This window comes from Pseudozyma hubeiensis (assembly GCF_000403515.1).
Source record: "Pseudozyma hubeiensis SY62 DNA, scaffold: PHS57, whole genome shotgun sequence".
In the NCBI taxonomy this organism is placed as follows: Eukaryota; Fungi; Basidiomycota; class Ustilaginomycetes; order Ustilaginales; family Ustilaginaceae; genus Pseudozyma; species Pseudozyma hubeiensis.
Window position 1 is genome coordinate 413,969 of NW_012133839.1, and position 23,918 is coordinate 437,886.

Below are 23,918 nucleotides of genomic sequence, written 5' to 3' on the forward strand. Positions count from 1 at the left end.
GCCACTTGGCAACAAATCCCTCGACCGTCTCGCGCTCCTCGCCTCGCCCTCGCGCGGTCTCGATTCCACCTCCCTCCTCTCCACAGCCCTCTCCGACCAAGGCAGTATGGACCTCACCTCCTTCTCCGTGCAGCACGAACTACGCCAATACATCTCCACCCGAATCACCACCAAAGCCATACCGTTCCTCACCTCTCCACCCAGGGTCTTGACTTCCCCCCACTACCTTCTTCCATCACCTAAACATCGGGTGGGAGAGGGGGAGGAAGAGCTCCAGCAGATCCTCCTGCTTGTTCGGAAACTTCGAGAAGCTCTAGTTGCGAGCAAAAGGATCGACGAATTTGCGGTGAAGGTGTACGAGTGCTCGGTGTACTTGAGTCTACTGTGTGGGGATGTTATGCAGCTGGCGAGTAGTCTGCCGAGACTTGTACTTGAATTATACCCTTCCACACCCGTCCAAGAGCAGGCAGGTGACGAAGATCTACAACAGCTGTCAAAGCACCTCGGCCTTGAAAGCACCGCAAAGGGACACGAAAGACGACAGCGATTCATCTCTCTCTATCTCCTCCAGATCCTCTGTCTTTCAGGTCGGGCAACACGTCTCGGGCAATACTCCAACGAGGATTCGTCAGGAGCGATGCTGCAACCGTTACATCGTGGATTACGCGAATACAAGATCGTGAAAGAAAAGGTTGAGGAGGAGGTACACGGTGATCTAGGGGATTGTGGGAGAATGTGCGATCGGGTGTATGTTGCGTTGCGCGATGTGGATCCGTTTGCGCTGGCGAGGGTGTTGGAGGGAGGAGAGGGTGGAGGGTATGAGGTGGATGGTTGGCAGAGGTTGGTTTTGTTGCAAGTGGTGGGTGGGATGAGGAATGCTGCGTGGGGGGTGGCGAGGAGGGCGTATATGTATTTGCCGGTGGGAGAGGCGGTGAAGGATATGATCGAGGGCGGTGCAACGGTAGAACAGAGAACGGGGAGGGAGATGGAGGATTCGGAGAGATTCTTGGGTGAGCTGCTGTTGCTCAACACCAATATCCTCCCGGCTGAGTCCTCGTATAAAGACGCAAAGCAAGATGTCAAGCCGCAAGATACCCCGGACTCCTGGGACGCCGAGGACCAGCCTCCCCCTCCACCCGCTCTCGACGAGAACCAAAGAGAAAACGACCTTCGGCTACACGCCTTCCTCACCCACCAATTCGGCTCCACCCTCCCGACCCGCCTGACCCCTCTCAAGACCGGCCACGCAGTCAAACTCCGCTAGCCTTTCCTCACTGCGTCTTCACAAACTCCAATGCAGACTCCCAACTCTCCACCGGCTTGACGCTCAACTCTACGAAAGCCAACTTTCCCTCACCATCCACCACAAAGTGACTCCTCCTCGTCTTGTCATCCGAACCGGTGAGCGCCTTGATGAGCTTCCGCTGCGGGTCAGAGATCAGATCGTACGGGAAAGACTGCTTCGTCTTCCACGACGAGAGCGAGGTGGGAGAGTCGTTGGATAGACCGTAGACGGTGTAGCTTTCAGAGGTGAAGGAGGTGTGGTTGTCTCGGTAGAGTTTGGCTTGTGTTGTGCAACCGGATGTGTTTGCCCTTGGGTACCTGTAGTTTGCGAAATAGAGACGAGAGTCAGTAGGTGGAAAGGAGGTCAAGGAGGGGGAAAGAAGCATGGAAGAGAGAGAGAGAGAGCGAGACGTACGAAAACAGAACGGCATTCTTGAGCGAACCCGTGTCGATCTCTTTGCCGTCTTGCAGCTTGAGCTTGAAACTCGGCAGCGAGTCGCCCACTTTGATCTGGCCACCAGCAGAGGCACCCTTGGTGGTAGGAGCAGGCTTGGACTTCTTTTCGCCGCTCTTGGCTGGTTCGTTCGACGGAGCTTTTCGCTTGACCGCTGGCGTAGGCGCAGGCGCGGAGGGCGCGGGTTTGCCTGCTGTGCGTGCGCTTCGCCTTGGAGCTGTTTCTTCGGCCATCCTGAAAGCTCTTGACTGGGGCGTGAGTAAGATGATTGCAAACGAGATCAAGGTGGATGGGGGTGGTATCGAGGAAAGGAACGAGAAACAGGTTTCGCCGAAATGGAAGCCTGCAGAGAAGTTGCGTTCTGGTCCGTGCTCAGGTGGAAAATAAGGTTCTGGACGCGAAGAAGTGCACTTTGCGCGACACGCTCGCCTCAGACCCCCACATATCTCCCTAAGGCCAGCGGCCGAGAATCTCACACTCGATCGCATCAATCTGTGTCACTGCAAGAGGCTTGTTCGATGGCGATGTTTCTCTGAGGCATGATACAAAGGAACAGATCTGCTCACATCGCCAGCTTGTAGGGAAAAGCATGTACTCAGGATGTTCCCTTGGCCTTATGCAAAAGGTTGCGCACCAATCCGCGCTTGCTGGAGCTCCCACCACTTGAAGCCTGTTGCTCTGCTTTGTCAAGCACGGTGCTGTCCTCGGTCGACCATCGGCTGTGGCCGTGATCCTCTGCGCTGCCGCTGAAGGAAGCGTGGCTCGGTGTCTGCGAATTTGTCGACGAGGAAGTCACGCTTCGCAGCATATTGAGGCTCGGCCTTCTCAGTCCGTCCCATCGACTGGAAGAGGTGGATCTTGTTGGCTTCTCTTGGGTCGAACTGTCTTCGCCGCGACCGACCGTCCCGTCTTCGGCTCGCCATGACTGCCATTGGACCGAATCGGGCGTCAGCGTTTGACTGTCGCTGCTGATGCTGGGACTGTCTAGACCGAGGCCCGAGGGGTGGATCGACTCTTTGCGGGGCGGTGGTCTGGGCGGCGCTGCACTGCCCGTGCTGCTGTCAGGACCGCTGCCACCGGCCGGCACGATATCCGGCAGACGTTCAAATCTGGCCGTAGTATACGATTCGAGTTCTGTTGGCAACGACGGGCTGTGATGATGCAGATTGCGCGTCGAAGTAGCAAACTTGTCCATCGTCGCCCTGTCACCGCCCAGAACAGGAGTTTTGGGATCGTCTTCGTCGTCAACATCGATTGCGGCTGCACCCGTTGCGTAAGGGTTTGGTGTCGCCGTGTCCAGCGGTAAGATCGAGGCGGAGCTGAGCGTCACGGGCTCGTGACGACGTCGAGGTTGACCCTTGGTCGGCATCGCGGCGGCGGGTCGATCGCTAGGGCCAGGTGCTGCAGCGACCTCGGCGTGGCCCTGTGCCGTGTGTTGCGGCAGAGGCGATCCCTCTCGGCGAACATCAATCGTGTGTGGCGATACGCCTCGCGAGTCGTGCGCCGCTACCTTTTCATTGGCGTGACTTGGTGCAGGACTCCTGTCGAGCCCTAGCCTGGCTTTGTCCGTTGCAGACAGTGTCGAAGGGCCGATCGTCGTGGTGACCGAACCGAACGTACCGCGTTTGGCTGCGTCCTGTTGGCCTTCGCTGCTGTGCGGCCTGCGAGACACGCGTCGATTGTAAGACTGTGCGGCGGTTGCGGGCAAGTTGGGGTGGCGCTGTTCGCTCACCGAAAAGCTGCGCGAATTGTGACTCGCGGATCGCGAAGGCGATTGATCCTCGCTGACGCTTGGCAGCTTAGAGCGTAGTGCTGCGTTGCTTCCTCGTGCGCTCAGGGCGGGCGAGGAACCGTTCCGTACGTCTCCAGCTCGCTTCCGCTCCACAGCTAATGCTTCTCCGTAGGCAGCGAGCTGCGCCGCCAACGAGGTGCTTGTGCCATCCGGACCGTCAGACGTGTAGGGCGATTCGTGGTTTAGAATGGCTTGGGCCTGCTCGGCCGCGCTGAGAAAGTTGGAACGAAGCGACGATGACGAAGCATGGCTCGTGATGCTTTCGGTGACTGAAGGAGCTCGACCGGCTCGGCTCAGAGATGAGATTGAAGTGCCTGCTGTCGATGCAGGGCCGGCGGACAATGTCAACCCATTCTCCTCGGCGATGGACATGGCCTGATAGCCCGCGGCAAGACCCGGCGAGTTTCGCTGGCCAAAGTCCGTACCGCGGGAGCTGTGACCGGATTGAGAGCCTGAGCTCACGGCAGAGACGTGGCTGCCGGATCGATCGCGCGTGACGCGAGTGAGCGGCGTATTGCTGCTGCTGTGGCTCGGGTTTCCGTCTTGTAAGGCCCCGGGCGCATTGACGAGGGAGTGAGCCGGAGCTGCTGGGTCGGTCATCAAAGTGTCTCCGGCGTCCCTGCTGCTCTGCTGCCGAAGCGCGGTCATGGTACGTAGTCCTGCAGGAAGCCGATGTGAATCGTGCCGCTCACCGCCATCCAAGGTGCTGTCACCAGTCTGGGAAGCGCTGTGATCGAGAAACTCCTGTAGATCGTCTTCATCCGCGGTCTCTTCCACCGTTTGCCCATCATTGTCGGTGGTCGCAGCGCTTTGGGAACTAGACCCACTCACCGACCTGTCCCTGCTGGCGAAGTGCGGTGCGTTGGACGATGCTCCAGCTTGCTGACTGCTAGACGTCGATCCTGAGGCTGATGGCAGAGCGAGACCTGCACGCATGATGGCATCGATGCGGCTGTTTTGATTGGAATTCACCCTGTACTTGTCCATGCTCTTTCTTGATGCTGTTGGGTCGTCGCTCTGTCCAAGGAAACCTATCGGGCGCAGCAGGTCGAGCGAAGCGTTGGCACGTTGCGGCAGACGCGAGTTGCTAGTGACCCGCTCGTTGGAGCCGGCACGGGCTCTGCGCTGATTATCGGCAATGAACAGATCGCGAGCTGCTGAAAGTGACGAAGAGGAGGAAGTGCTTCGAAGCGTGCGCGGCTGGTTCAACGCGCCAGCTTCCGTCCGCGATTCGGAGAGCGTGGCAGGTGTTATCGGAACATGTCTCCATGCCTCTTGGTCCTCAGCTGAGCTATCGCCAGCTGTATTGCGTCGCGTTCCGCGGAGGGAGGAGGCGGCCGAGGGGCGTTGGTGCTCGAATGGCCTGCCAGCTTTTCGGCCAGGCTTCGCAAGCGCGTCCATGTTGATCGCGCCACCACTCAGCATGTAGTTGTTAGCAGCAGCGGTCGTGTCGGCGTAGGAGGAACCAGAGTGCTGTGAAGCTGGCGTCGACTGCTGTTGACTGCCGATCGGGTTCGAGCCGGTGGCTTTTCTAAGAATGTTGGACAGGCTGCGCTTGCCTGCAAGCTTGGCAGGTCTTTTGCCAGGGCTCAAACTATTGGCGTCGTACGAGACGTCTGGTTGTCTGACAGATGATGCCTGCGAAAAGCTGATGGAGCCCGTGTGAGCCGACGAGCCGCTGGCCAGAGCCGCTCGCAAGGATGCAGCCGGATGCGCAGCTTTCTCCAAGATCGACGGCAGCGACGGTCGCCTTTTAGACTCGCGAACGCTTCCTGATCCTATGGCGGTAGCGACGCTGACCGGCTCGTACGGTTGCTGAGTGGATGGGAAGGTGGTCATCCGCGGGGAGGTTGCAGCTGTGACGGGCGTCGCGATTGTCGATGCTGATGCCGATGCTGGATGAGGAGATGAAGCGACGGATACAGACGTGGGTGACGCGACGGGTAGAGGAGGCGTCGCAGACGAGGAGACCTGATTTCGCAGGTTCGGATTGGAGCTGGTCTTTGAGAGCGATCCGCTCTTGTTGGCTGGCAGCGTGTCGAAGGACGACTGCGTCGTGAGGTTCGAGGTGGAAGCAGTGCTGAATGACTTGGTTGCGGAATGAGGAACGGCAGCTTGAGGTGTGCTGGACAAGGCGGGAGTCGAGTTGGCGGCAGATGGTGCGGCTGTAGATGGAAGGGGAGAAGCGCTTCCACCAGAGGCAGCGTAACGGATGTAGCCTGCTGGACCCAGAGTGACGTCGCCGCTGACGGTCTCGCGCGATTCAACCATACCGGCCAAGCCGTTGGACCCGTAAGCCGAGATCCAGGAACGAACGAGGTTGGCGCATTCGATGTGACCTGCGCCGAGCGCGAGCGCTTCCGGGGTGACGCCTTCTTTGTCAGCGGCAGCGGGGCGCGCACCGGCCTCAAGGAGGATGCGCACGATCTCGAGATGGCCGTTGGCAGCAGCAAAGTGGAGGGGGGTGGATCCTTCGGCACCTGGTCCAGCTGCGGAGCCCTTTGCCCTGAGACGTGGAGCGTTGACATCGGCGCCGTGCAGGATGAGCATGCGCACGCTCTGTTCGCTGCCACCGGAGCAGGCAGCGTGGAGAGGCAAAATGCCATTGAGGTTGCTGTTGGCTGGTTGGCCGTTTTCGAGAGCAAACTTGACAAGGCCGATGTTTCCGGTGGCAGCAGCGCTGTGAAGACCGAGGTTTGGATGCATACCGTCTGCATGACTGGAGGAGCCACCGAGGCCGCCCTGACCGACGGCCTTGAGGGTGGTGCGACTGACAGCGTTGCGCAGCATGGTGATGCGATCGAGCTGAGGCGCTCTACGATGGACGCCTCAAAGCGATATCAATGCGACGCGAGGCGTCCGAAGAAGGAGGCCAGACGTAGCTGTAGGGAAAGCGACCTTCTCTCAGAATGGCGGAGGTTGCATGCTGAGACGACGTTGATCTCCGGCGACCGACGGAATTGGATGGCTGGTGAAAAAAGGATTATAGGCAGTGCTAAGATACGGCTTCCGCGCTGCAACCGCGTGAGTTGCGGCCAAAATGAGGGCGGGGTTGTTGAGTTGGAACGTGCTGATGAAGACGGTCGTCGATGAGACACTCGGTGGATGATGGCGGGCTGCGGTGGAATGGTGCCACTTGTGCTTGCGCCAGACGAGCGGTCAGATCGTTGCTTTCGTTCGCTAGGCCGCGGGGATAGCCAAGAAGGCAAAGCTGTGAAAGACAAATGATGGCGACGAGGATGGAGCGTCGATCGGAGTGGGCGAACACAAGGGGGAGCGCGCCTCGTCTCAGAAAGCGATATCAGATGACAAAGTGGAGTCGATACGTCGAGCTGTTGAACCCAACAAGGTGGGCCGTGCTAAGTTAACACGCACACAGCACGTCAACCCAAAAATCGAGTCTAGAACCTCGCTGCAAAAGAAAGTGGGCTGAAGCGTGCATGAGAGACGAGCTCCGGCGGTGTGGGACAGCGCAAAATCGGATCATTTCCTTGCTTGGCTCGTGTCAAGCAAGCTGCCACCTCGAGTCTTGCCGCCGTCACACGCCGTCGTCTCGTCTCGGCTTGGCTGCGACAAGCCCGGGAGCGTTCCAAAGTGTGAAGGCCGACTGTGCCACTTTGGCGCTTCACCCACGACTCCGCGTCATAGTGCGCGCAAGTCAATGATGGCAAGAGCCGCCTTGCCGCCACGCTAAACTAGTTCGAGGCGTCGCAGCGCATGGAGCGGCTTCAAATGTCGACATCGGCACTTGACGCGAGCACTTGCCCGATCATCGACTTGAACATCTGTGCTCGAATAGACTGAGCCGATGCAGCCAGAGAGGGCCCGCATGCAGCCGTCGCGGCAATCCAAGCTCTCTTACGCGGAACGCCCCTGTCATCGCTCATGGTGGTGTCTGTGTGTGACGTACATCCTTTCTGATGTATCACCCTTCTACTTTTGAAGCATTGTCGTAGCCTTTTGGTCTTGGCCTCAAGTCTCTGGCGATGATGTGGCTGCTGAATGCTCCTGTCTTCAGCGGCTCGCTGCAGGGGTGATGCAGGCGATTCGTTCCTCGTGAGCGCGCACAACCGGCCTGTCCGAAAATATTCAAAAACACAGTTAAGGAAAACTTGACAGTGTACAGTGTGTAGCCTGTAGAGAAAAAGGTTGAAACAGGGTCCTGCTCGGTTGTGAGGATAAGCGATGTGGCGCGTGTCTGCTTTGGTGCGCTTGCCGTGGTATAGTAAGGATGATGTTGCTCCTTGTGGAGCTTGGCGTGCTGCAGCATTGCATCTTCCATCACATTGTCGGTCGCCTCGTGTCGCGCTGGAAGAGGATCGAGCCTCCTTCCCGTCAAGCCTCATCGACGTTGTCGCGGCATCAACACGGTCGATCCTCGGGGATCATCTCCGTTGTTGGTCCTCGACGCTGCACCGCTTGTCATTCCCTTTCACCTCTTCATCCACGTCCTTCCGTTGCATCCTCGCCTCTCTTTCCTCTGAACGGCACCACTGATCACTGCAGACGGCTGGTAACTTGGAACAATTGCTCCAGCAGATCTTGGCGTTCGACAGCGCACGCGACAAATAGACCCGCATCGACTTCATTTCGCCTTTCCACGAGCTTATCGGCGACCCCGCTGCAGCAAGCAAGCAGGCTTGGCTAGATTCGAGAACACCCGCTCCCACGGATTAGCCTCTCAGACGGCCGTCATCTGCACCGTCGCATATATGAAACTGTAGTCTTGCTCTCGTCACGCTCTTCACGAGAACATTGGATCAGGATCTCAAGAATTAAGCTCGAGTCAACACAAGCAACATCGCGGTCGACTAAGTTGAAGCTCGCTCTTCTCGCTGCTGATTCACGTCCAACGCAGCACTAATTCGACGCCTGCATCGGCGCATCGGCGCTGCCGCCAGATTTCTCCCCCTGGCGAGCAAAAGCTTGGCCCCAACGCAAGCTCGCCAGATAGAGACTCTGCGCATACAGAATGGCACTGGACGCTCTGCGCAAGGTCAGCGCATCTGCGTCTGCGTCGGCATCGGCTGCTTCCGGCAGCAGCACCTTCGACTCCAATGTCGCTGCACCGACGTCCGGTTCAAGCACAACGTCGGGTCCAGCATCCACCCTCAGTGTCTCGCCCGTCTTGACGCCTCGGAGCAGCACTTCGCGCGACAGTGCCAGGGACAAAGATGCCGCCATCGGCCGTATGGCCAAGATGCGAGCCGCCATGCACATTGGTTCCGTCTACGATGACTGGGTAAGTAGCCTTGCTCTATGTATGCGTCTTCTCACTCCTGCGCGACTATACTGACCTTCACCTCGATCCGACGATGCACCTTACAGCCTATGTACTCGGCAAACGGCGATGATTATATCGTAGGAGACGTGATCGGTACGTTTGAGCTTGAGTCAATCCCCGTGGCCGCCAATCTGATACTGACAACCAAGATCTCGATTCCCTCACTGCTCCCTCGCAGGCTTCGGAGCATCCTCCGTCGTACATCAAGGCGTCTTCAAACCGCTCGACAGGGCTTGCGCCATCAAGGTCATCGATCTCGAAGCCTACGGTCGCGACACCGAGGAGCTGCGCCGAGAAACGCAGCTCATGTCGCTCTCCAAGCATCCCAACGTCCTTCGAGTGCGAGGTTGCTGGGTCAGAGGCTCCAAGCTTCACATTGCCACTCGTCTCATGAGTAGCGGCTCCATGCTCGACATCATGCGCTTCGCCCACCCGGAAGGCTTTGACGAGATCGTCATCGCCACCGTGCTCAAACAGGCTCTCGAGGGCCTCAACTACCTGCACGTCAACGGCTGGCTCCATCGCGACCTCAAGGCGGCCAACATCCTGGTCGACGACGACGGCACCGTCCTGCTCGGCGATTTTGGCGTCGGCGTCTTTGTAGGTGACACGGACAAGTCGTCCGGTAGCGTCTCGAGCGAAGGCAAGCGCAAGAGCTTTGTCGGCACGCCTTGCTGGATGGCGCCCGAGGTGATCGAGCGCAAGCATTACGGCACCAAGGCCGACATTTGGAGCTTCGGCATCACCGCGCTCGAGTTGGCACAAGGGAGAGCACCGAATTCGAAGCTCAATCCGGTCAAGGTGCTGATGCGCACGATGCAGGATGAGCCGCCGCAACTGGATCGCACGGGCGGTGCACACAGGTATTCGAAGCTCATGGACGATTTTGTTCGTCAGTGTCTGCAAAAGAGCCCTGACAAGCGACCCACGGCAGACAAGCTTCTGGCGCATGGATTTTTCAAACAAGCCAAGACACCCAAATACCTCATCTCGGCGGTGCTAGCCGGGCTGCCACCGCTCGCTGACCGACAGGAGCGACGTCGTGCAGGCTCTATCCATTCGACGCAGCACTATCTGTCTTGGGATTTTGACACCATCCACAGCCGAACCACCACGCCCAACCTGGAAAAGCTCGATCCGTTTCGCAATTTTACGGGTGTCGTGTCTCTGCCTTCGCCTCACGGATCCGTTCGTTCGACCAAGCTCGTTTCGATCGATGGTCAGCATGTGCTCGCCACAGAGGGAGACGACACGAGCCTAATGCGTAGATTCAGTAGCTACGACGACTCGCCGACAAAGGAGGCGCATCTTCAGAACAGCCTTAGCAAACGGCGCAATCGTTCTGTGGACGGTCGATTGTCGCATCGTAAATCCGTCTCTTTCGAGCAGACGGATGGCGGAGGTACAGATGGGGTCGAAGGCGACTTATCGGTGGGCCATTCGCAGCTGGCTCCCATTGGGGAGAAGGCGTCACCGATGGCGGTGCCAGAGAGCGCGGACGAAGAGCCGACTGCCCTCAAACTCAGCGGCGATACGAAGGTCGCAGAGGTATCGCCAAACAGCAGCAGCAGCAGCAGTAGCAATCGCAGCAGAGACTTGACGTCGCCAACGCCAGCGTCACAGCAACGATCGGTCTCATCTTCCACCACAGCCACGATGACGCCTCAGCGAGTCAACGCCGAAAAGGACAGCGACGCCTCAGCAGTAGCACCACCTCCACCATCAGCTCAGAACATGCTTCAACGTACGGCCAGCCGCCTACGAGGAAACGGCAACGCCGAACCCGCTTCTGCCCCAGCAGCTCCTCCCACCGTTGAAGCAGGTAAACATCATAAACGCGAATCCGTCTTTGGCAAGCTGTTCAAGGGTACCAGCTCCAATCGCAAGGAAGGCAAAGTTTGAGTATGAAACTTCCCCTAACGTCTCCATCGGCCTGGTGCCGACATCTTGTTCTCCATCCGCATCGCATCGTATTCCAATCCTTTTCAATTACATCAGTATCGGCGGAATATCTTGGATATGTGTGAATCTTCTTGTCTGTGAGGGCGGATCTTGAAATATTGTTTTTTCTCCGCGTTTAGGGTTGCCGCCCAGTAGCGCGTGCACGGGCCGGTGGCTATCCAACCGCAGTGGCGGAACTTATTCGAACACGGCTTCGGAATGTCCTTGCCGGAGAGTTGTCCTGTCACGATCATCCACGACATCAGCACCGGACGTAGATCAGCGGGCCGACAGTATAGAAACTTCGTACAACAAATCGACTTGCGCATCGAGCTCAAACGCTGCTTCGCCTCCGCACACTATATCGAGGACCCCGACAAGAAGCACAAAGCATCCCGGTCGTCGCTGGAATTCGACCACTAGCAAAATATGCGGCCAACACCATCGATCGCGAGCTCGCTCTCCCTGCCCATCACCACCTCCTTCGCCGGCGCACAGGCACTATGGTGGCCCTCACCCACAGCCACCCCGCCGCGCGTCGTTCTGCTCTTCATCCCCGGCAACCCCGGTCTCTCGTCGTACTACATTGATTTCCTCCACTCGATCTACACCTCGTCGTCCCTGAAAACTTCGTCCGTCGAGATCCTCTCTGTCTCGCATCGTGGTCATGCGCCGCTGCCCAAGATCGGCTCCAACCCCGTATGGGGCGACAACAAACTCAACCAGGCCCAAGCTAGCAAAGGATACGGTTGCACGCTCGGCGATCAGGTTCGACACAAGATCGCCGTGGTGGATGCCGTGAACAAGATGTACAACGTCGACGGGAAGAGGGAGACGAAGGTGGTGTTGGTGGGACACAGTATCGGAGCGTGGATAGCGACGGAGGTGTTGAAGGCAAGACCGGACGGGGTTGATGGACTGCACATGTTGTTCCCTACGTTGGCGTGGATTGGGAGGACGCCGAATGCGAGGAAGATCAAGTTGGCGTTGTTGAATCCGGTTTCGATGGCGTTGTTGTCGATACCTTTGTTGGTGTTTACGTTGTTGCCGTTGTGGGTGATGGTGTGGTTGGTGAGGTTGATTACGGGGCAGCCGGAAGCAGCGGCGTTGGCGACGGCGGATTTGCTCACGACCCGAGGTGCGGTGTTCAACGCGCTCAGGATGGCAAAGGACGAGTTCTCGACAGTGCAGCAGCTGGATGCGTCGACGGTGGACTCGATCAGCAAGTTTACGAGCGAAGCGGCGGGTGGAAGGGTGCGTTCCTACTGGGCGAGCGAAGACAGCGATTCGTGGGCACCCTCGTGGATCCGCACCCAGGTGGAAAGCTCTCTCAGCCTGCATCGAGTCCACCTTCCACCCGGTCTAGGACTCGACGCCACGCGACCGCGCCTCGGAAGCGTCGGAGCCAAATCTCACGTCCGAACCCGCAGCTTCAGCGTGTCCGAATACCGCTCTTCTCCGGGCAGCATCCCCGATCTGCGAAACGCGAAAGCCATCCGCAAACCCAACGGTGAGATCGTCATCGAAGCACAGGTCAACGAGTCCAGCAGCGACAGCGAGGACGACTTTGTCTCCTCGTCGGCGGCGGCAAATGGGAAGCCGGACACCGGAGCAAGCGCACGAGGCATGCAGTATCATTACGGAAGGTCGAGGGCGACGAGCACGCACTGCAGGATCGGGATGCCCCACGCTTTCTGTCTGAAGCATTCGGATGATATGGCTAAAGTTGTAGGTCACTGGATTGCGTATGATCACTTGTCGAGGAACGGACAGTAGATGCGAGGTGATTAAATGTCATACAGGAACAACCTCGAAGGTGCGTGTGGATTGCTACGAGTGGAAAGAGTGCGGGTGCAAGACTATTGAGCAAGACACACCAGTAGCGGGTCTGTTACTGTAGCTCGCTGGACTTTGAGTTGCGCTGCTTGAAAGTTGCCGGGCTGCTGGAGCGTTACACAGGTTCGCGCGAGGTTGCGCAACTTTGTTTCTCTCTACGCGACCTTGTCATTTTTCTTGTTTCAGACACGTCCTGCTCTTTCTGAGGTGCAACTGGAAGAATCGAAGAGGGACGCGGCACAATTGCGACACTGCCTCTTTCCTTCTGAAAAACGCGCTTTTGAGGCGTCTGTGCGCAAAATCCGTAGTTGGGCAGGGGATGCAATGCGGGAACCGTGTCTGTGATTCTTCTCTTCTCTCCTTTCCAACATCATTCTCGCTTTTGCTTCTTCTTCAGGATCCCGTCCAGTACAGTTCGCACATCGACAGAAACCATTGCCATTCCTCCGAAAGCTTGTAGCTTTGGGACTGACTCTACAACATGTCGTCCGTCGCGGGACCCTCAACATCCACGCTAAATGGTGCTGCGCCATCGTCCGACGATGACGTCCTCATGGTCGATTCCAACGGCGATGCCATCGCACCCGACTCTGCCGCAGCAGCCGATGGTGACGATGCAGCTTCCGACGAACCCGAAGACGAGTACGAGATCGAATACATCGTCTCGCACTCGCAGGAGACCACCACCGCGGGCCAGCTTTCGTACTTTGTCAAGTGGAAGGGGTATCCTGATAGCGAAAATAGCTGGGTGTACGAGTCGGATATGGGAGGAGCGCAGGAGATGATCCAGGAGTACTGGGCTAAAGTTCCGGGTAAGAAGGTCAAAAAGATGGGTTCGAAGGGGAAGAAGGGTGGGGGTGGGAAGAGACAGTCGAGTGTTTCGCTTTCGAGTCCTGCGGCTAAGAGCGGTGCGGGTGCGCTGTCGGGTGGTGCGGGCAAGAGGACCTCGAGACGGGAATCCACGCTCACGCTGGGGGAGACATCGTCTCGAAGCACGAAACGCAAGAACCCGGACCTCGCCGCCTCCCGCTCACCCACCCCGGACGACGCCCTCATCGACACGGAAAACGACCCCGCGCTCCTCCGCATCCGCTCCGACCCCACCCTCTCGGACGAGCAACGCACGCTCCTCGAAGCCCAGCACCTCCACGCGATCCAGCTCGACCGTCTGCGCAAGCGCTACGCGCGCATCCCCGATTGGGATCCCATCGTCAAGCGCGTAGAAGCCGTCGAGAAGATGCCCAACAACAAGATCCGCGTCTTCGTACTCTTTGAGAGCGGAGACCGGCTGGCGTTCGAGAGCGTGGTTGCGCACCATCGATGTCCGTTGAAGCTGCTGCAGTTTTACGAGGAGAATCTGCGGTTCAAGGTGAGGGATGAGGAGAAAGCGGTGGGCGAGAGAGGGCCACTGAGGGGGGAGGAGGAGATGAGGGAGTTGCAGGAGTTCAATGCCGCGCAGGTGGAGGGAGAGGGAGAGGATGCGGGCGCGAACGGGGTCGAGACGCAAGACTCGCTGGCTAATGGCGTCGAACCGGAGGAGAGCACAGTCGATACCGAGCAGCAAGAGGTCGATGCCGCTCCCGTCGAACCACTCAGCGCGGAGGCTGTCGCGACGTCCACAGCAGTGGCAGACGAAAACGGCGTCGTCGAAGAGCAGACCGAGGTCGTTGAGTCGTAGATCTGCACAAGATTCTCTATAGCTATACCCCCCGGTGATCCCCCATTCCCCAACACGAAAGGGCCCGTTTCTGTAAAAGTACCATGCTGTCATCATCAGGTTTTATTGTCTTTCAGCCTCAAGTGGTGTCGGCTCAGGACAGAGGTCTCAGCGAGCTGACGCATCACCCATCATCTCACACTTGCGAACCATCGTTTGCGGAAGATCAAAAACAACTTGCATGCATGCGAAAAGAGTAAAAAAAAAACAAAAACGACCGTTCTCAGACTAAGCGGGCGGAGCAGGTCCGCCCAAATCCCCCGCACTAGCGGTCACCGGCGTAGCAAACCGATGCTGACCCGCACCCGCACCTGGTCCCCCTGTTCCAGCACCTGTCTGCGACTGTGCAGCAAAGCTCCACACCTTGATATCGCCATCATCGCTACCGCTGACAATCTTATCGTCGCTCAAACTGACACACGTCACGGCACCCTTGTGCCCTACCAACGTGTTCTGGCAGTACCCCGTATCTCTGTCCCAGATCTTGATCGTCCTGTCATGCGACGCGCTCGCGATCCTCAACTTGTCCACGTCCAACGACCACACGCCCTCGACATGACCGAAGAGCGTTCGGATGCATCGACCGGTACGCACGTCCCAGATCTTGAGCGTGTTGTCCAGCGAACCGGAAATAAGCACGGGACGCGGTTTGACGTGGTGTCGATCGGCGGTCTTGTCCTTCGAAGTGCTGGATTGCGATTCGTCGCCCGATCGGTTGCCGTTCGTCGAGCGCGCGGCTTGGATGGTAGGGTCCAGATCGCCCATTTCGGCATCCAGAGGCAGCGGCTCGACGAGTCCTGCTGCACACAGACGGTCCTGCACCCGCAACAGGCTCTTGTCGATGCGACGACGCTGCTGTTGCTGCTGTGACGACGAGGCACCTACTCCTCGACGAGGTGCAGCATCGTTGCTACCGTTTGCGTGGTAGAAGCGCTCTGGGATCTCGGCTGCATTCGACATTCGACGCGCAGGACCAAGCCTGGTCGATGCGCTGCCGTTGCTGACGCTGCTGGAACGGATATCTGCCGCTCCTACAGACGACGCCAGCCCTCCCTCGAACTGTCGGCGCGATGGCGATAGGCTGGCATCGCCGAGGAAGTACGACTCTTGATCCTCGACCGAAAGCATGTCCTGATCTGCATCCCCAGAGGCTACCGCCTCCTCGTGCGCATTCCCGTTCGAGTGAGTCGAAGCTTGTCGTGCGCCACTGCGCTGTTGAGCCGACGACTCGCCATCGACACCGCCAGCTGCGCCGCCGACGAGCTTCCTCACCGCCTCGTCGTCCATCATGACGAGTTTGAGGCTCTGCACCTGGCCTACATGGCCTTCGAACGTGAGCAGGCACTCACGCAAGCCCAGGTCCCAGAGTCGGATCGAGCCGTCATCTGATGCAGAGAAGAGGAAAGTGCCGGCGGCGGTGGGATCTTCCTCCTTGATCGAGGTGACGGTACGCGATTCCCGAAGAGCTTCTCGCAGACGCTGCTGGCGCTTCTTGGCGGCAGGCCCCGTCCAGAGCGTCACGGCGTTGACCCAGTCGCGATGACCGCGGAGCGTGTAGCATTCGCCGGTGCGGAAGTTCCAGATCTTGATGTTGCTGTCGGCACTGCCGCTGGCAAGTGTGTCGTCGTTGAAGTGGAGGCAGACGATACCCTCGGTATGACCCTCGAGCGTGCGCATCAACGCACCCGTCCTCCAGTTCCAGATCTTGAGCGTGCGGTCCATGGATCCGGTGATGAGCTTGGCCTCGTCAAATTGCAGGCAGCGCACGCCCCTGGTGTGCCCCTCGAGCACGCGCAGCATCTCGCCCGTTTCGAGGTTCCAGATGCGCGCAGTGCGGTCGTAGCTGCCCGTGATAACGACCGGGAATGCTGGGTGCGCCAGATTCTCGTTGAATTGAAGGCACATGATACCGTCTGTGTGCCCCGTGAGAATGCGTGACGTGTAGCGACCGCGGCGCCAATTGCGTTCGATGGCGAGTCGCTCGCAGTAGACCGACTTCCAAGGACGCGTCTTTGGTGCAGCGCCCGACGATGAGCCAGAGGCATTGGCCTCGCCGTTGAGACCGCTTCGCTGCTTCTTGAGAGGAGGGGCGTCGCGGTCGCGCTGCTCCGGGATGGCGTCCAAGTGCGAATCACGCTGGCCAGAGACGGAGCGGGAGTGGTTGCGACCGCCGGAGGGGGTGGGGCTCGAGGCCCGCGAGCGTGACTGCTTTTCGAGCGCAGCGGCGTTGGCAGCGGCAGTGATGCTGCGCTTGAGCGAGCCCGGCGTGGTGGACGAGGTGCATCCCGACCCATCGGAGCTGAGGTCGCGCGATTCGGGAGTGCCGAGCTGCACAGCGGGACCGGGCGCACGACGACGGCGCTCGCTAAGCAACGGAAGACCCCAGCCGCACTTTTCGCACTTGCGTTCGATGTGCTGCTCGCACATGTTGCGCCAGAGCAGGTCGTCATCGGCAAGCTGCTTCCAGGATCGGCTCACCTGGGCAGCTCTGCCGAGACTCATTGCGTCGAGATGGCCGAGCACTTTGAGCGAAACTTCCCGCGGGAAGAGCGAGAACGGGTCGATGCGGATAGCGAGGGCTAGCTCGGACGAGAGCAGCGAAAGCTGGCTGAAGCAGCACATGGTGAGAATGCCTTGGAGGATCAGCGCCCTGCGCGAGTGGGACGAAGACGAAAAGAGCGACCACACGGTGTTGACGGCGGTCTGATCGGCGAGCGGCAGGCTTTCGATGGACTACGGGCATTAAAAATGCAGCAAAAAAAAGGACAATGCAGCATGACAGTCAGTATGTTGTGTCTCGTCAAAGGAAGAGGACCGGCGAGATCCAAGTGCCGTTCGAAACAATGAAGAAGAGAAAAGAAGGCATGTACCACATCACTTATAGCACACGACCTATAAGGCAGATCGAGGCTTCAAACAGAGTGTTTCGTTATAGCATAATCGCGATCCACGACCGCCAGAAGGGGAAACCCCCTACGGCAATCGCTAGACAGCCTCGAGCGCCCGCGAGAAACAATGGACGACACGATTCTGCCGGATCTGCATCTACCTTACGACTCCAAGCGAACTCCGGAAAAGAGAGCAACCAGCGAGTCACAAGGCGATGAAAGAAGGGAAATGGGGAGGGGAACAAAGACAGTGAGGGCGGAACGTCGTAGCGAAAGTAGTTGCTTACCTTTTGCAGTCGGGCGGTGGTGCCTTCGTCGGCCATGCGTTGGTGTCGAACGCAGAGTTTTCGTGTTGCTGGAGGCACCAGAGGTGTTGCGCCGGTAGATGCGCAGTTGTCGTCTGAGGTGTCCATGGCAGCATCCTTGTCGGCGACCTCGAGATCTTCATCGGATCCACGAAGACCACCTCGATGTGCGCCAGACGGATTGATGGGCTCGCTCGCCAATGCGGGAGACAAGGTCAAAGGGCTGGGCGGATGTACGCCGTTGCGGCTCAAGGGCCTAGCATTGCGCTGAGCGAGCGAGATGATGGCGGGTGAGGCCCTTTCTCCAAACGGCACATCGTAGCTGGAAGCCAGGTCGACGGGCCCGCAGCGACGAGTTGATGCATCGTTGGCGGCTGCTGCGTAAGCAGCTTGGCTTAGACCGGCAAAGTCGTCTGCGTTGGCGTGCTGTGCTGTCGAAGACGCAGACGCAGACGCGCTAGATGATGCATTCGCCGATGCGAGGGCAGCCTCGGAATTCGAAGAGGTGCACCTTGGGGACTTGGGGACGATGGCCCAGCCGTCGCCAGAAGTGACGTTGCTCAATGAAGATGTGACAGGAGGTTGTGTGTACGGGGCAGGCGGGGGTGGAGGTGAAGGCGAACGATGTGAGTGGTGGAAAGAGGCAGCCGACTTGTGGAGCGGACTGTTTGTCGAGCGTACTTGGAGCATCGGATCGGTTTGATGGACTGCAGGAGGCGTGTTGACGGTAAGCGTGGCCATAGCCGACGTGTTGGGGTGATCTGAATGGGTGCTACGGTTCGAGGCGATGCTGGAATGGAGACCTTCCTGTGAGCCTTGCAGTGGGAAATGTGCTGACAGCGACTGCGACTCTAGGTCTCGTTCGTCAACTGCGGCCGCAGACGCTGGCGAGGATGGCGGTGACGAGGCTGATGTTTGTGGTCTGGTGGAACAGCTAGAAGCTGCTTGCTTCGATGTGCGTTTTGTGTTGTTGCCCTGATCCAAAGTATGCCTGGACGAAGAAGCGAACGTGGAACTGGACGACTCCGAGGTCCGTATGTGAGGATGATGATCAGAAGTGCGCGATGAATTTGCAAGGTGGTGATGGTGGTCGCTAGCATCGACGTGTGTCGAGTGTAAATATGATGAAGATGGATCGAAGGAGGAGCCTGACTTTGTTTGGCTTGGCGTCATGATGGCAAACGTGCGCTGCCGAAGAGCAGACTGAGCCGCGAGCCGGGGATTGTGAGGCGCAAACGCCGACGACTCGAGCAAGTCAGACGCTGGAATTGAAGCTCAGCAAATGTAGCGCAGCTGCGAGTGCATCGCCATGTAGCTATCCGCCAGGATGCTGTGGTCCTCGTGCGTTGATGCGGATCAGACAAAGCCGACTGCGATGCAGGGTTCAATGCAGCAGCGTCAGCCACGATAGGGAAGCGTGGGAATGTTGGTCCTTGAAGGCGGTGTACCGGCGGAGAACGATTCCCGGAACTAAAGCAGAGGCGATCGAGTAGAGGTGTAGCGAGCGACGTCGATCTGAGGAGCGACAAATAGAGCGCAGACGGATGCGTCGAGTGTCGAAGAGAGCGCCTGATCACGAAAGAATGGCGTTATCCGGGGTGCCGTTGTCGGGTGCAGGAGAGCGGATCGGCAGTACAGCAACGTGAGCAAGTGATGATGGCGAACAAACAACAAGAGAAGAGAGAAGCGTGCGAGCGTGCGACGAAGTGTGTGATAGCCGAGCCGAGTGAGAGTGTGTGTGGCAATCGGAGTTGAGCCGAAATCTGTGTCGTGATGCTGTGCGCTGCGGTCTCGAGCTACGCACACTTTCTCGACTCGAAAGACGACCCGAAATTTCGAGACGCACCGGACCGACTGAGATCTGCGCACTCCCACGCCCTCTTTCTCGTTGCTCGCCACTCTCCCTCTTCGGGATCGCTCGCTCTAGTGTGCATTGCTACACACGCTATGCAAGGAAGCGAAATGCGATCATGCGATGGTGCCGCGCATGTTCTACAAGCCAATTACTTTCATGGCTCGGCCCAGACTCGACCTGAATGGGCGATGCGCAAGTACCTCTTGGGCTACCAAGGTTCTTCCTCCGGTCCAGCTACAGTGTGCGCCGTCAGCTACGTGTGTGTGCCATGCCATCTTTGATTTCTCGTCTTTTTAGATTTTTCGGAATTTGGTGCTTGAACGCGTGACCAGGCCGCTCGTCTGTGTCTTTGCAAGAAATCCTCTAAATGATGCCATCGCCTCTCCAGGCCACACCTTAAATTGCAACATAACATCACAAGGGCGTTGCGGGTCGCTCTGTAAACACTGCGATCCCATGTTGGAACATCGAAACGGGCTGTACAAGAGTGCATCGCATACAGCTACTGTCCTTCATTGACAATCCGAGCTGGTCTCGACGAACATGTGATCGGTTTGGAAAGGATATGCACTTGACAGTGTTGTAGTTTATTTGCGTGTGATGCGGATCGTTGCGAGAAAGCCCCAACTGTGAATTCCAGACGAAGCACCGTCCTCGTCTCCATGCTTCGGATCCAGCATCACAGATGTCCATTTTTTCCCTTCAAGAAAGGACCTCTTCAAATTCGGCAGAACAAAGGAGGCCAATTTATTCCGACAAAAAAAGGAAGCTTTGTTCGAGCGGTCTGCAACTTGCTCATTTGACGACGACGTCAACCTCAGATCGCAATGACACCGCAGAGAACGCCATACACAGGAACCACAGACGACAGACGACCGCAAACACGGCAGAAGTTGGAATCACTAGTGTGTTTGATATTTTGGGTGGCTGGCTTGGGATTTGTATGTGAAACAGAGACAGAACCGACACAGTGGCGGCAATGCTGTGCAAATGAATAGAAGGTGGAAGTCATCCACAACGGCGAATGCAAAGTGGATACGGTCGCAACAGCCAGAGAAGCAACCATATCCTCTTCGAGCCTTGGTGCAGATGACCCTTTGGTCTTATATGGTGAGACGCACAAGACCACCTTCCCTCGGGTCGACGTTGGGAAAGAATGCTGCGAAGAACTGGAAAAGTTGTACAAAATGCCTTGCCGAGGGAAGGATGTTTTGCACCGTCGCTGCTGCGGTTCAGTAAGTCAATGCAAGGATCGACAATGAATCGCCATCGGCAACGGTGTGCGAGGTGTACGAGAGGAGAATGATGCCGCGACAATAGGAAACAAGAACGAGAATGCTGACAATGACCTGGGAACAACGAAACGTTACGCTACGGGAGAGCGCGGCGCTTAGTTGTCCTTGGTCTCGGCAGTCTCCTTCTTGGAACCAGCCTTGCGGGCGATGATCTTCTTGCGGTCCTCGTCGAGCTTGAGGCTGGTGATCACAACGTTGGAAGGGTGGATGCCGAGAGGGACGGTGGCGCCGTTGGTCTTCTCGCGGTGGATGCGCTCAATGTTGATGACCCACTTCTTGCGGTACACCTGGGTGACCTTGCCCTCGGCGCCCTTGGACGAACCACGGACGATCAGGACCTCGTCATCCTTGCGCACGGGGAGCGATCGGATCTGTTGAGGTGCAATCAGGTGATGCGGAGAGAGAGAGAGGAGGGGTCAGAAGCGGTTCATGGTACAAATGAAATTCTAGATGCAAGCAATCATCGACGTCGTGTCCGAGCAAGCGAAATGGGCTGGTGTGGTGTCTGCGTCGGATAGGCGTCGGTAAATGTCGATCATGTCGTTATGCTGGCGAGTTGTACGAGAGATTTCCTAATCCCTCATGGACGCAGCCACTGATGTCGGCGCAAGTGAGACAAGACAAGCGACACAGATTGACGTGGCCTGGCGACGGAACCATTCCTGAGCCGCATGATCCTCCTTCGAATCTGGTGTCACCACTGATCAATTCTGCCATCGAACTTGTCTCCGACCTTGCTGCTGCATGTTGGGCCAGACGAAGCCGTTGATGAGTGACACTGGGTCAGATTGGACGGTCAAGCCTATCGCAGAGCAGGCCTACTGCGCGTACCACTCCGATCTGCCAGCGCTGCAATCGCAAGTTGTGGCTTGATGACAGCTTTCCTCGAAGGGGTGCAACTGTGGTCCAGCAAGATCGCAGCCTCTCCTGACCGATCGTATGGGATGGCAGAAGTCGCAAGGCCGAAATGAGAGTCCCCAGCGGCTGTCTCGGCTTCCACTGCCTAAGAAGGGCCTTGAGACCCTTTCTATAATCCGACAGGACGTCAAACATCAATGCTCAATTTGCCTCCATCCAATGCTCTGAGAGATGCGAACGACAGTGTCGAAGATCATACACCTAACGTCGAGACGACAGGTGCCAGCGTGCATGTACCAAGCATCCTTATCCTCCGATCCTTTTCCATCGTTGACGTTGCCTATGCCGTTGTCGGCTGTAACAATGCTGGGTGATGCCGATGAGAGTCGGAGTGTGATGCTCTGCAATGCTTCTGTGATGTTGTTGCTGGATGAGGCCGGTCTAACGAACGTCGAATGATTGCTGCATGTCGTGAGTGTATACTTACACCGTGCTCAGCGCGGAGCTCCTTGTTGAGCGAAGCCGACAGGATCTTTCTTCGGATGTGGGCGGGGGCATCGAAGTGAGCCTTGCGCGAGACGCGACGCGACGAAGAGACCATCTTGACGAGTATATGTGAGGTTGGTGAAGGGGGGGAAGGTTTGGTGGTTGGTGGTGTGACGAGCGATGATGGCGAGCGGTATTCTCAACCTCGTCGAGTGGGATGCTGCTTGCGTTGGCTGACTGCTGCCGAACTCGAGCCTGCTGATCAACCTGTCCATGCGGCAGTCACAGGCTAGCACAGTCTTTCCGTACTCTGTCGCTGTTCAACCAAACGTCGCAGGAACTTGCTCTCGCTCTCACCCATCGACAGTCACAGCTTCGTTTGTGAGGCTGCCGACTTGAGATTTCTTCTTGGTCTCCGAGGCCGGTAGCAGGTCCACTATCTGGAGTATCTTGCGATGTCCCTGGAAAAGACTGCCGTCTGCTGCCTTGGTCATTTCAATCTCACTCCCAAGATATGTGAATACTAGGAAATTGAATCTAACTCGAATTCTATTGCTTCTTGGTGAACCGAGTATACAAAGACTCACGTGATGCAGTAAAGATGACGGCCGGCTGCCGAGGCCTAACATACGGGATAGGAAAAACTATCGCCGATAAAACACTCGAAGAGATGTAGCCCGATGATGACCGTGGAGACAAGTGAGCGATTCGCTACATGCCGCCAGCACCCAAGGATGCCATTTGACGGAACCTGGGCTCATATTAGCGCACTCAGCTTTGACCAGAAAGTAACAGGACTCGCAAAGGCCGCGATGTAACTTGGTCGATGTGCGCATATACTGTATTCCAGAGTGATGATGGACGCTGACACGACGAGTCGCGGCGAGTGTGTGATTCCGTTGAGCGACGTGGGTCAATAACGGTCATACTGCCAAACGGTCAATGACAGCCCTGGCTCCACCTGATGCACCATTGCCGGAAGACGCTGCTGCTGATGGTATTGAAGCGCTGCCGTTGGCACCGTTGGTACCGTTGGCCTTTGGCGCTTTGTTTGCCTCTGCTTCGGCCTCGTCGTCGCTCCAGCTCTCCAGCTCTTCCTCTTCGACCACGGGATGGTAGCGATACTCGGAGCGTCCACCATTTCGCGACGCTGCCGAGCTGGCCGACGCTTTGGACAGCGGCAATGTACGGTAGGTGCCGTGACGCAGATGCAGCGCGTACGAGTACAGCACCAATGCAAAGTAGATCTTGACCAGCCAGCCTAGAGTCAGCACCGCCGCGGAAAAGTCCTTTTCCTCCTTCCAGATCTGATTTGCGCTCATCTTGCGCTGCTCCGGCGTCAACTTCTCGTGATGCAGCTTGAGCATCTCTTCGGGTGTCCTGTACTGAGACTCGAGCGTCTCGATGAGATCCATGAGGCCAGTCTGGTGCGACGACTGGGTGGTGGTAGGTTGGCCGTCGTGCGGGGTAAAGTAGAACCAGTTGAAGGTGAACAGGAGCGTCCAGAACGTGGAGATCATGTGGTCGAGTGTGAAGAGGTGGGCGTAGGTGAGCACGTGTTGCGCATCCTCGTCAGAGATTCCCTTGAGACCCCACAGAAAGAGGACGATGGTGGCTATCGAGTAGAGGTACAGAGCTACCTGAGAGAATGTGCCGCCTTGAAAAACGGCAAGGATACCGTATACGCCTGCTGTCTTGTTGAAGAGCGCGAATAGGGTCAGGATGGAGGCTCCGATCTTGAGATCCATAAAGCCGAGGAAGGACGTGATGGCACGGTGGAACGACGGCAAGTTGGGCAGCCGCAAGTAGAGGCGTGACGACATGGTTGCGGATCCAAAGCGCGCGGAAGGGACGCACACGAAGGGATTATGGAGGAATCGAGCGGTCCACTGCAGTAGTCTCTGCTTCCCACTGTCAAGAATA

At 57.6% G+C, this 23,918-nt stretch overlaps 13 protein-coding genes across 13 annotated transcripts; 4 read left to right on the forward strand and 9 right to left on the reverse strand.

Moving 5' to 3' along the window:
* Nucleotides 1-106: 106 nt before the first annotated feature.
* On the forward strand, nucleotides 107-1,264 carry PHSY_006041 (hypothetical protein; the record flags this gene model as incomplete). The annotated part of the gene is made up of 1 exon (XM_012336644.1): nucleotides 107-1,264. The coding sequence occupies one exon, from the start codon at nucleotides 107-109 to the stop codon at nucleotides 1,262-1,264; it is 1,158 nt and encodes a 385-aa protein (XP_012192034.1).
* A 7-nt stretch (nucleotides 1,265-1,271) lies between these two features.
* PHSY_006042 (potential nuclear thioredoxin peroxidase) lies at nucleotides 1,272-1,971 on the reverse strand (the record flags this gene model as incomplete). The annotated part of the gene is made up of 2 exons (XM_012336645.1): nucleotides 1,272-1,602; nucleotides 1,700-1,971. 2 exons carry the CDS (start codon nucleotides 1,969-1,971, stop codon nucleotides 1,272-1,274), a joined length of 603 nt encoding a protein of 200 aa, XP_012192035.1.
* A 362-nt stretch (nucleotides 1,972-2,333) lies between these two features.
* On the reverse strand, nucleotides 2,334-6,320 carry PHSY_006043 (ankyrin repeat protein; the record flags this gene model as incomplete). The annotated part of the gene is made up of 1 exon (XM_012336646.1): nucleotides 2,334-6,320. The coding sequence occupies one exon, from the start codon at nucleotides 6,318-6,320 to the stop codon at nucleotides 2,334-2,336; it is 3,987 nt and encodes a 1,328-aa protein (XP_012192036.1).
* Nucleotides 6,321-7,258: 938 nt separating this feature from the next.
* Nucleotides 7,259-7,876, reverse strand: PHSY_006044 (hypothetical protein; the record flags this gene model as incomplete). The annotated part of the gene is made up of 1 exon (XM_012336647.1): nucleotides 7,259-7,876. One exon carries the CDS (start codon nucleotides 7,874-7,876, stop codon nucleotides 7,259-7,261), a length of 618 nt encoding a protein of 205 aa, XP_012192037.1.
* Nucleotides 7,877-7,915: 39 nt separating this feature from the next.
* PHSY_006045 (hypothetical protein) lies at nucleotides 7,916-8,119 on the reverse strand (the record flags this gene model as incomplete). Its single annotated transcript, XM_012336648.1, has 1 exon — nucleotides 7,916-8,119. One exon carries the CDS (start codon nucleotides 8,117-8,119, stop codon nucleotides 7,916-7,918), a length of 204 nt encoding a protein of 67 aa, XP_012192038.1.
* A 271-nt stretch (nucleotides 8,120-8,390) lies between these two features.
* Nucleotides 8,391-8,750, reverse strand: PHSY_006046 (glutamyl-tRNA synthetase; the record flags this gene model as incomplete). Its single annotated transcript, XM_012336649.1, has 1 exon — nucleotides 8,391-8,750. One exon carries the CDS (start codon nucleotides 8,748-8,750, stop codon nucleotides 8,391-8,393), a length of 360 nt encoding a protein of 119 aa, XP_012192039.1.
* Nucleotides 8,751-8,861: 111 nt separating this feature from the next.
* PHSY_006047 (likely protein kinase) lies at nucleotides 8,862-10,716 on the forward strand (the record flags this gene model as incomplete). Its single annotated transcript, XM_012336650.1, has 2 exons — nucleotides 8,862-8,907; nucleotides 8,993-10,716. 2 exons carry the CDS (start codon nucleotides 8,862-8,864, stop codon nucleotides 10,714-10,716), a joined length of 1,770 nt encoding a protein of 589 aa, XP_012192040.1.
* A 92-nt stretch (nucleotides 10,717-10,808) lies between these two features.
* On the reverse strand, nucleotides 10,809-11,084 carry PHSY_006048 (hypothetical protein; the record flags this gene model as incomplete). The annotated part of the gene is made up of 1 exon (XM_012336651.1): nucleotides 10,809-11,084. One exon carries the CDS (start codon nucleotides 11,082-11,084, stop codon nucleotides 10,809-10,811), a length of 276 nt encoding a protein of 91 aa, XP_012192041.1.
* Nucleotides 11,085-11,184: 100 nt separating this feature from the next.
* On the forward strand, nucleotides 11,185-12,531 carry PHSY_006049 (hypothetical protein; the record flags this gene model as incomplete). Its single annotated transcript, XM_012336652.1, has 1 exon — nucleotides 11,185-12,531. One exon carries the CDS (start codon nucleotides 11,185-11,187, stop codon nucleotides 12,529-12,531), a length of 1,347 nt encoding a protein of 448 aa, XP_012192042.1.
* A 541-nt stretch (nucleotides 12,532-13,072) lies between these two features.
* PHSY_006050 (hypothetical protein) lies at nucleotides 13,073-14,269 on the forward strand (the record flags this gene model as incomplete). Its single annotated transcript, XM_012336653.1, has 1 exon — nucleotides 13,073-14,269. One exon carries the CDS (start codon nucleotides 13,073-13,075, stop codon nucleotides 14,267-14,269), a length of 1,197 nt encoding a protein of 398 aa, XP_012192043.1.
* Nucleotides 14,270-14,536: 267 nt separating this feature from the next.
* On the reverse strand, nucleotides 14,537-18,674 carry PHSY_006051 (hypothetical protein; the record flags this gene model as incomplete). The annotated part of the gene is made up of 2 exons (XM_012336654.1): nucleotides 14,537-17,041; nucleotides 17,484-18,674. 2 exons carry the CDS (start codon nucleotides 18,672-18,674, stop codon nucleotides 14,537-14,539), a joined length of 3,696 nt encoding a protein of 1,231 aa, XP_012192044.1.
* A 2,072-nt stretch (nucleotides 18,675-20,746) lies between these two features.
* On the reverse strand, nucleotides 20,747-22,110 carry PHSY_006052 (ribosomal protein L26; the record flags this gene model as incomplete). Its single annotated transcript, XM_012336655.1, has 2 exons — nucleotides 20,747-21,022; nucleotides 21,997-22,110. The coding sequence occupies 2 exons, from the start codon at nucleotides 22,108-22,110 to the stop codon at nucleotides 20,747-20,749; spliced, it is 390 nt and encodes a 129-aa protein (XP_012192045.1).
* An 808-nt stretch (nucleotides 22,111-22,918) lies between these two features.
* On the reverse strand, nucleotides 22,919-23,818 carry PHSY_006053 (hypothetical protein; the record flags this gene model as incomplete). The annotated part of the gene is made up of 1 exon (XM_012336656.1): nucleotides 22,919-23,818. One exon carries the CDS (start codon nucleotides 23,816-23,818, stop codon nucleotides 22,919-22,921), a length of 900 nt encoding a protein of 299 aa, XP_012192046.1.
* Nucleotides 23,819-23,918: the final 100 nt, after the last annotated feature.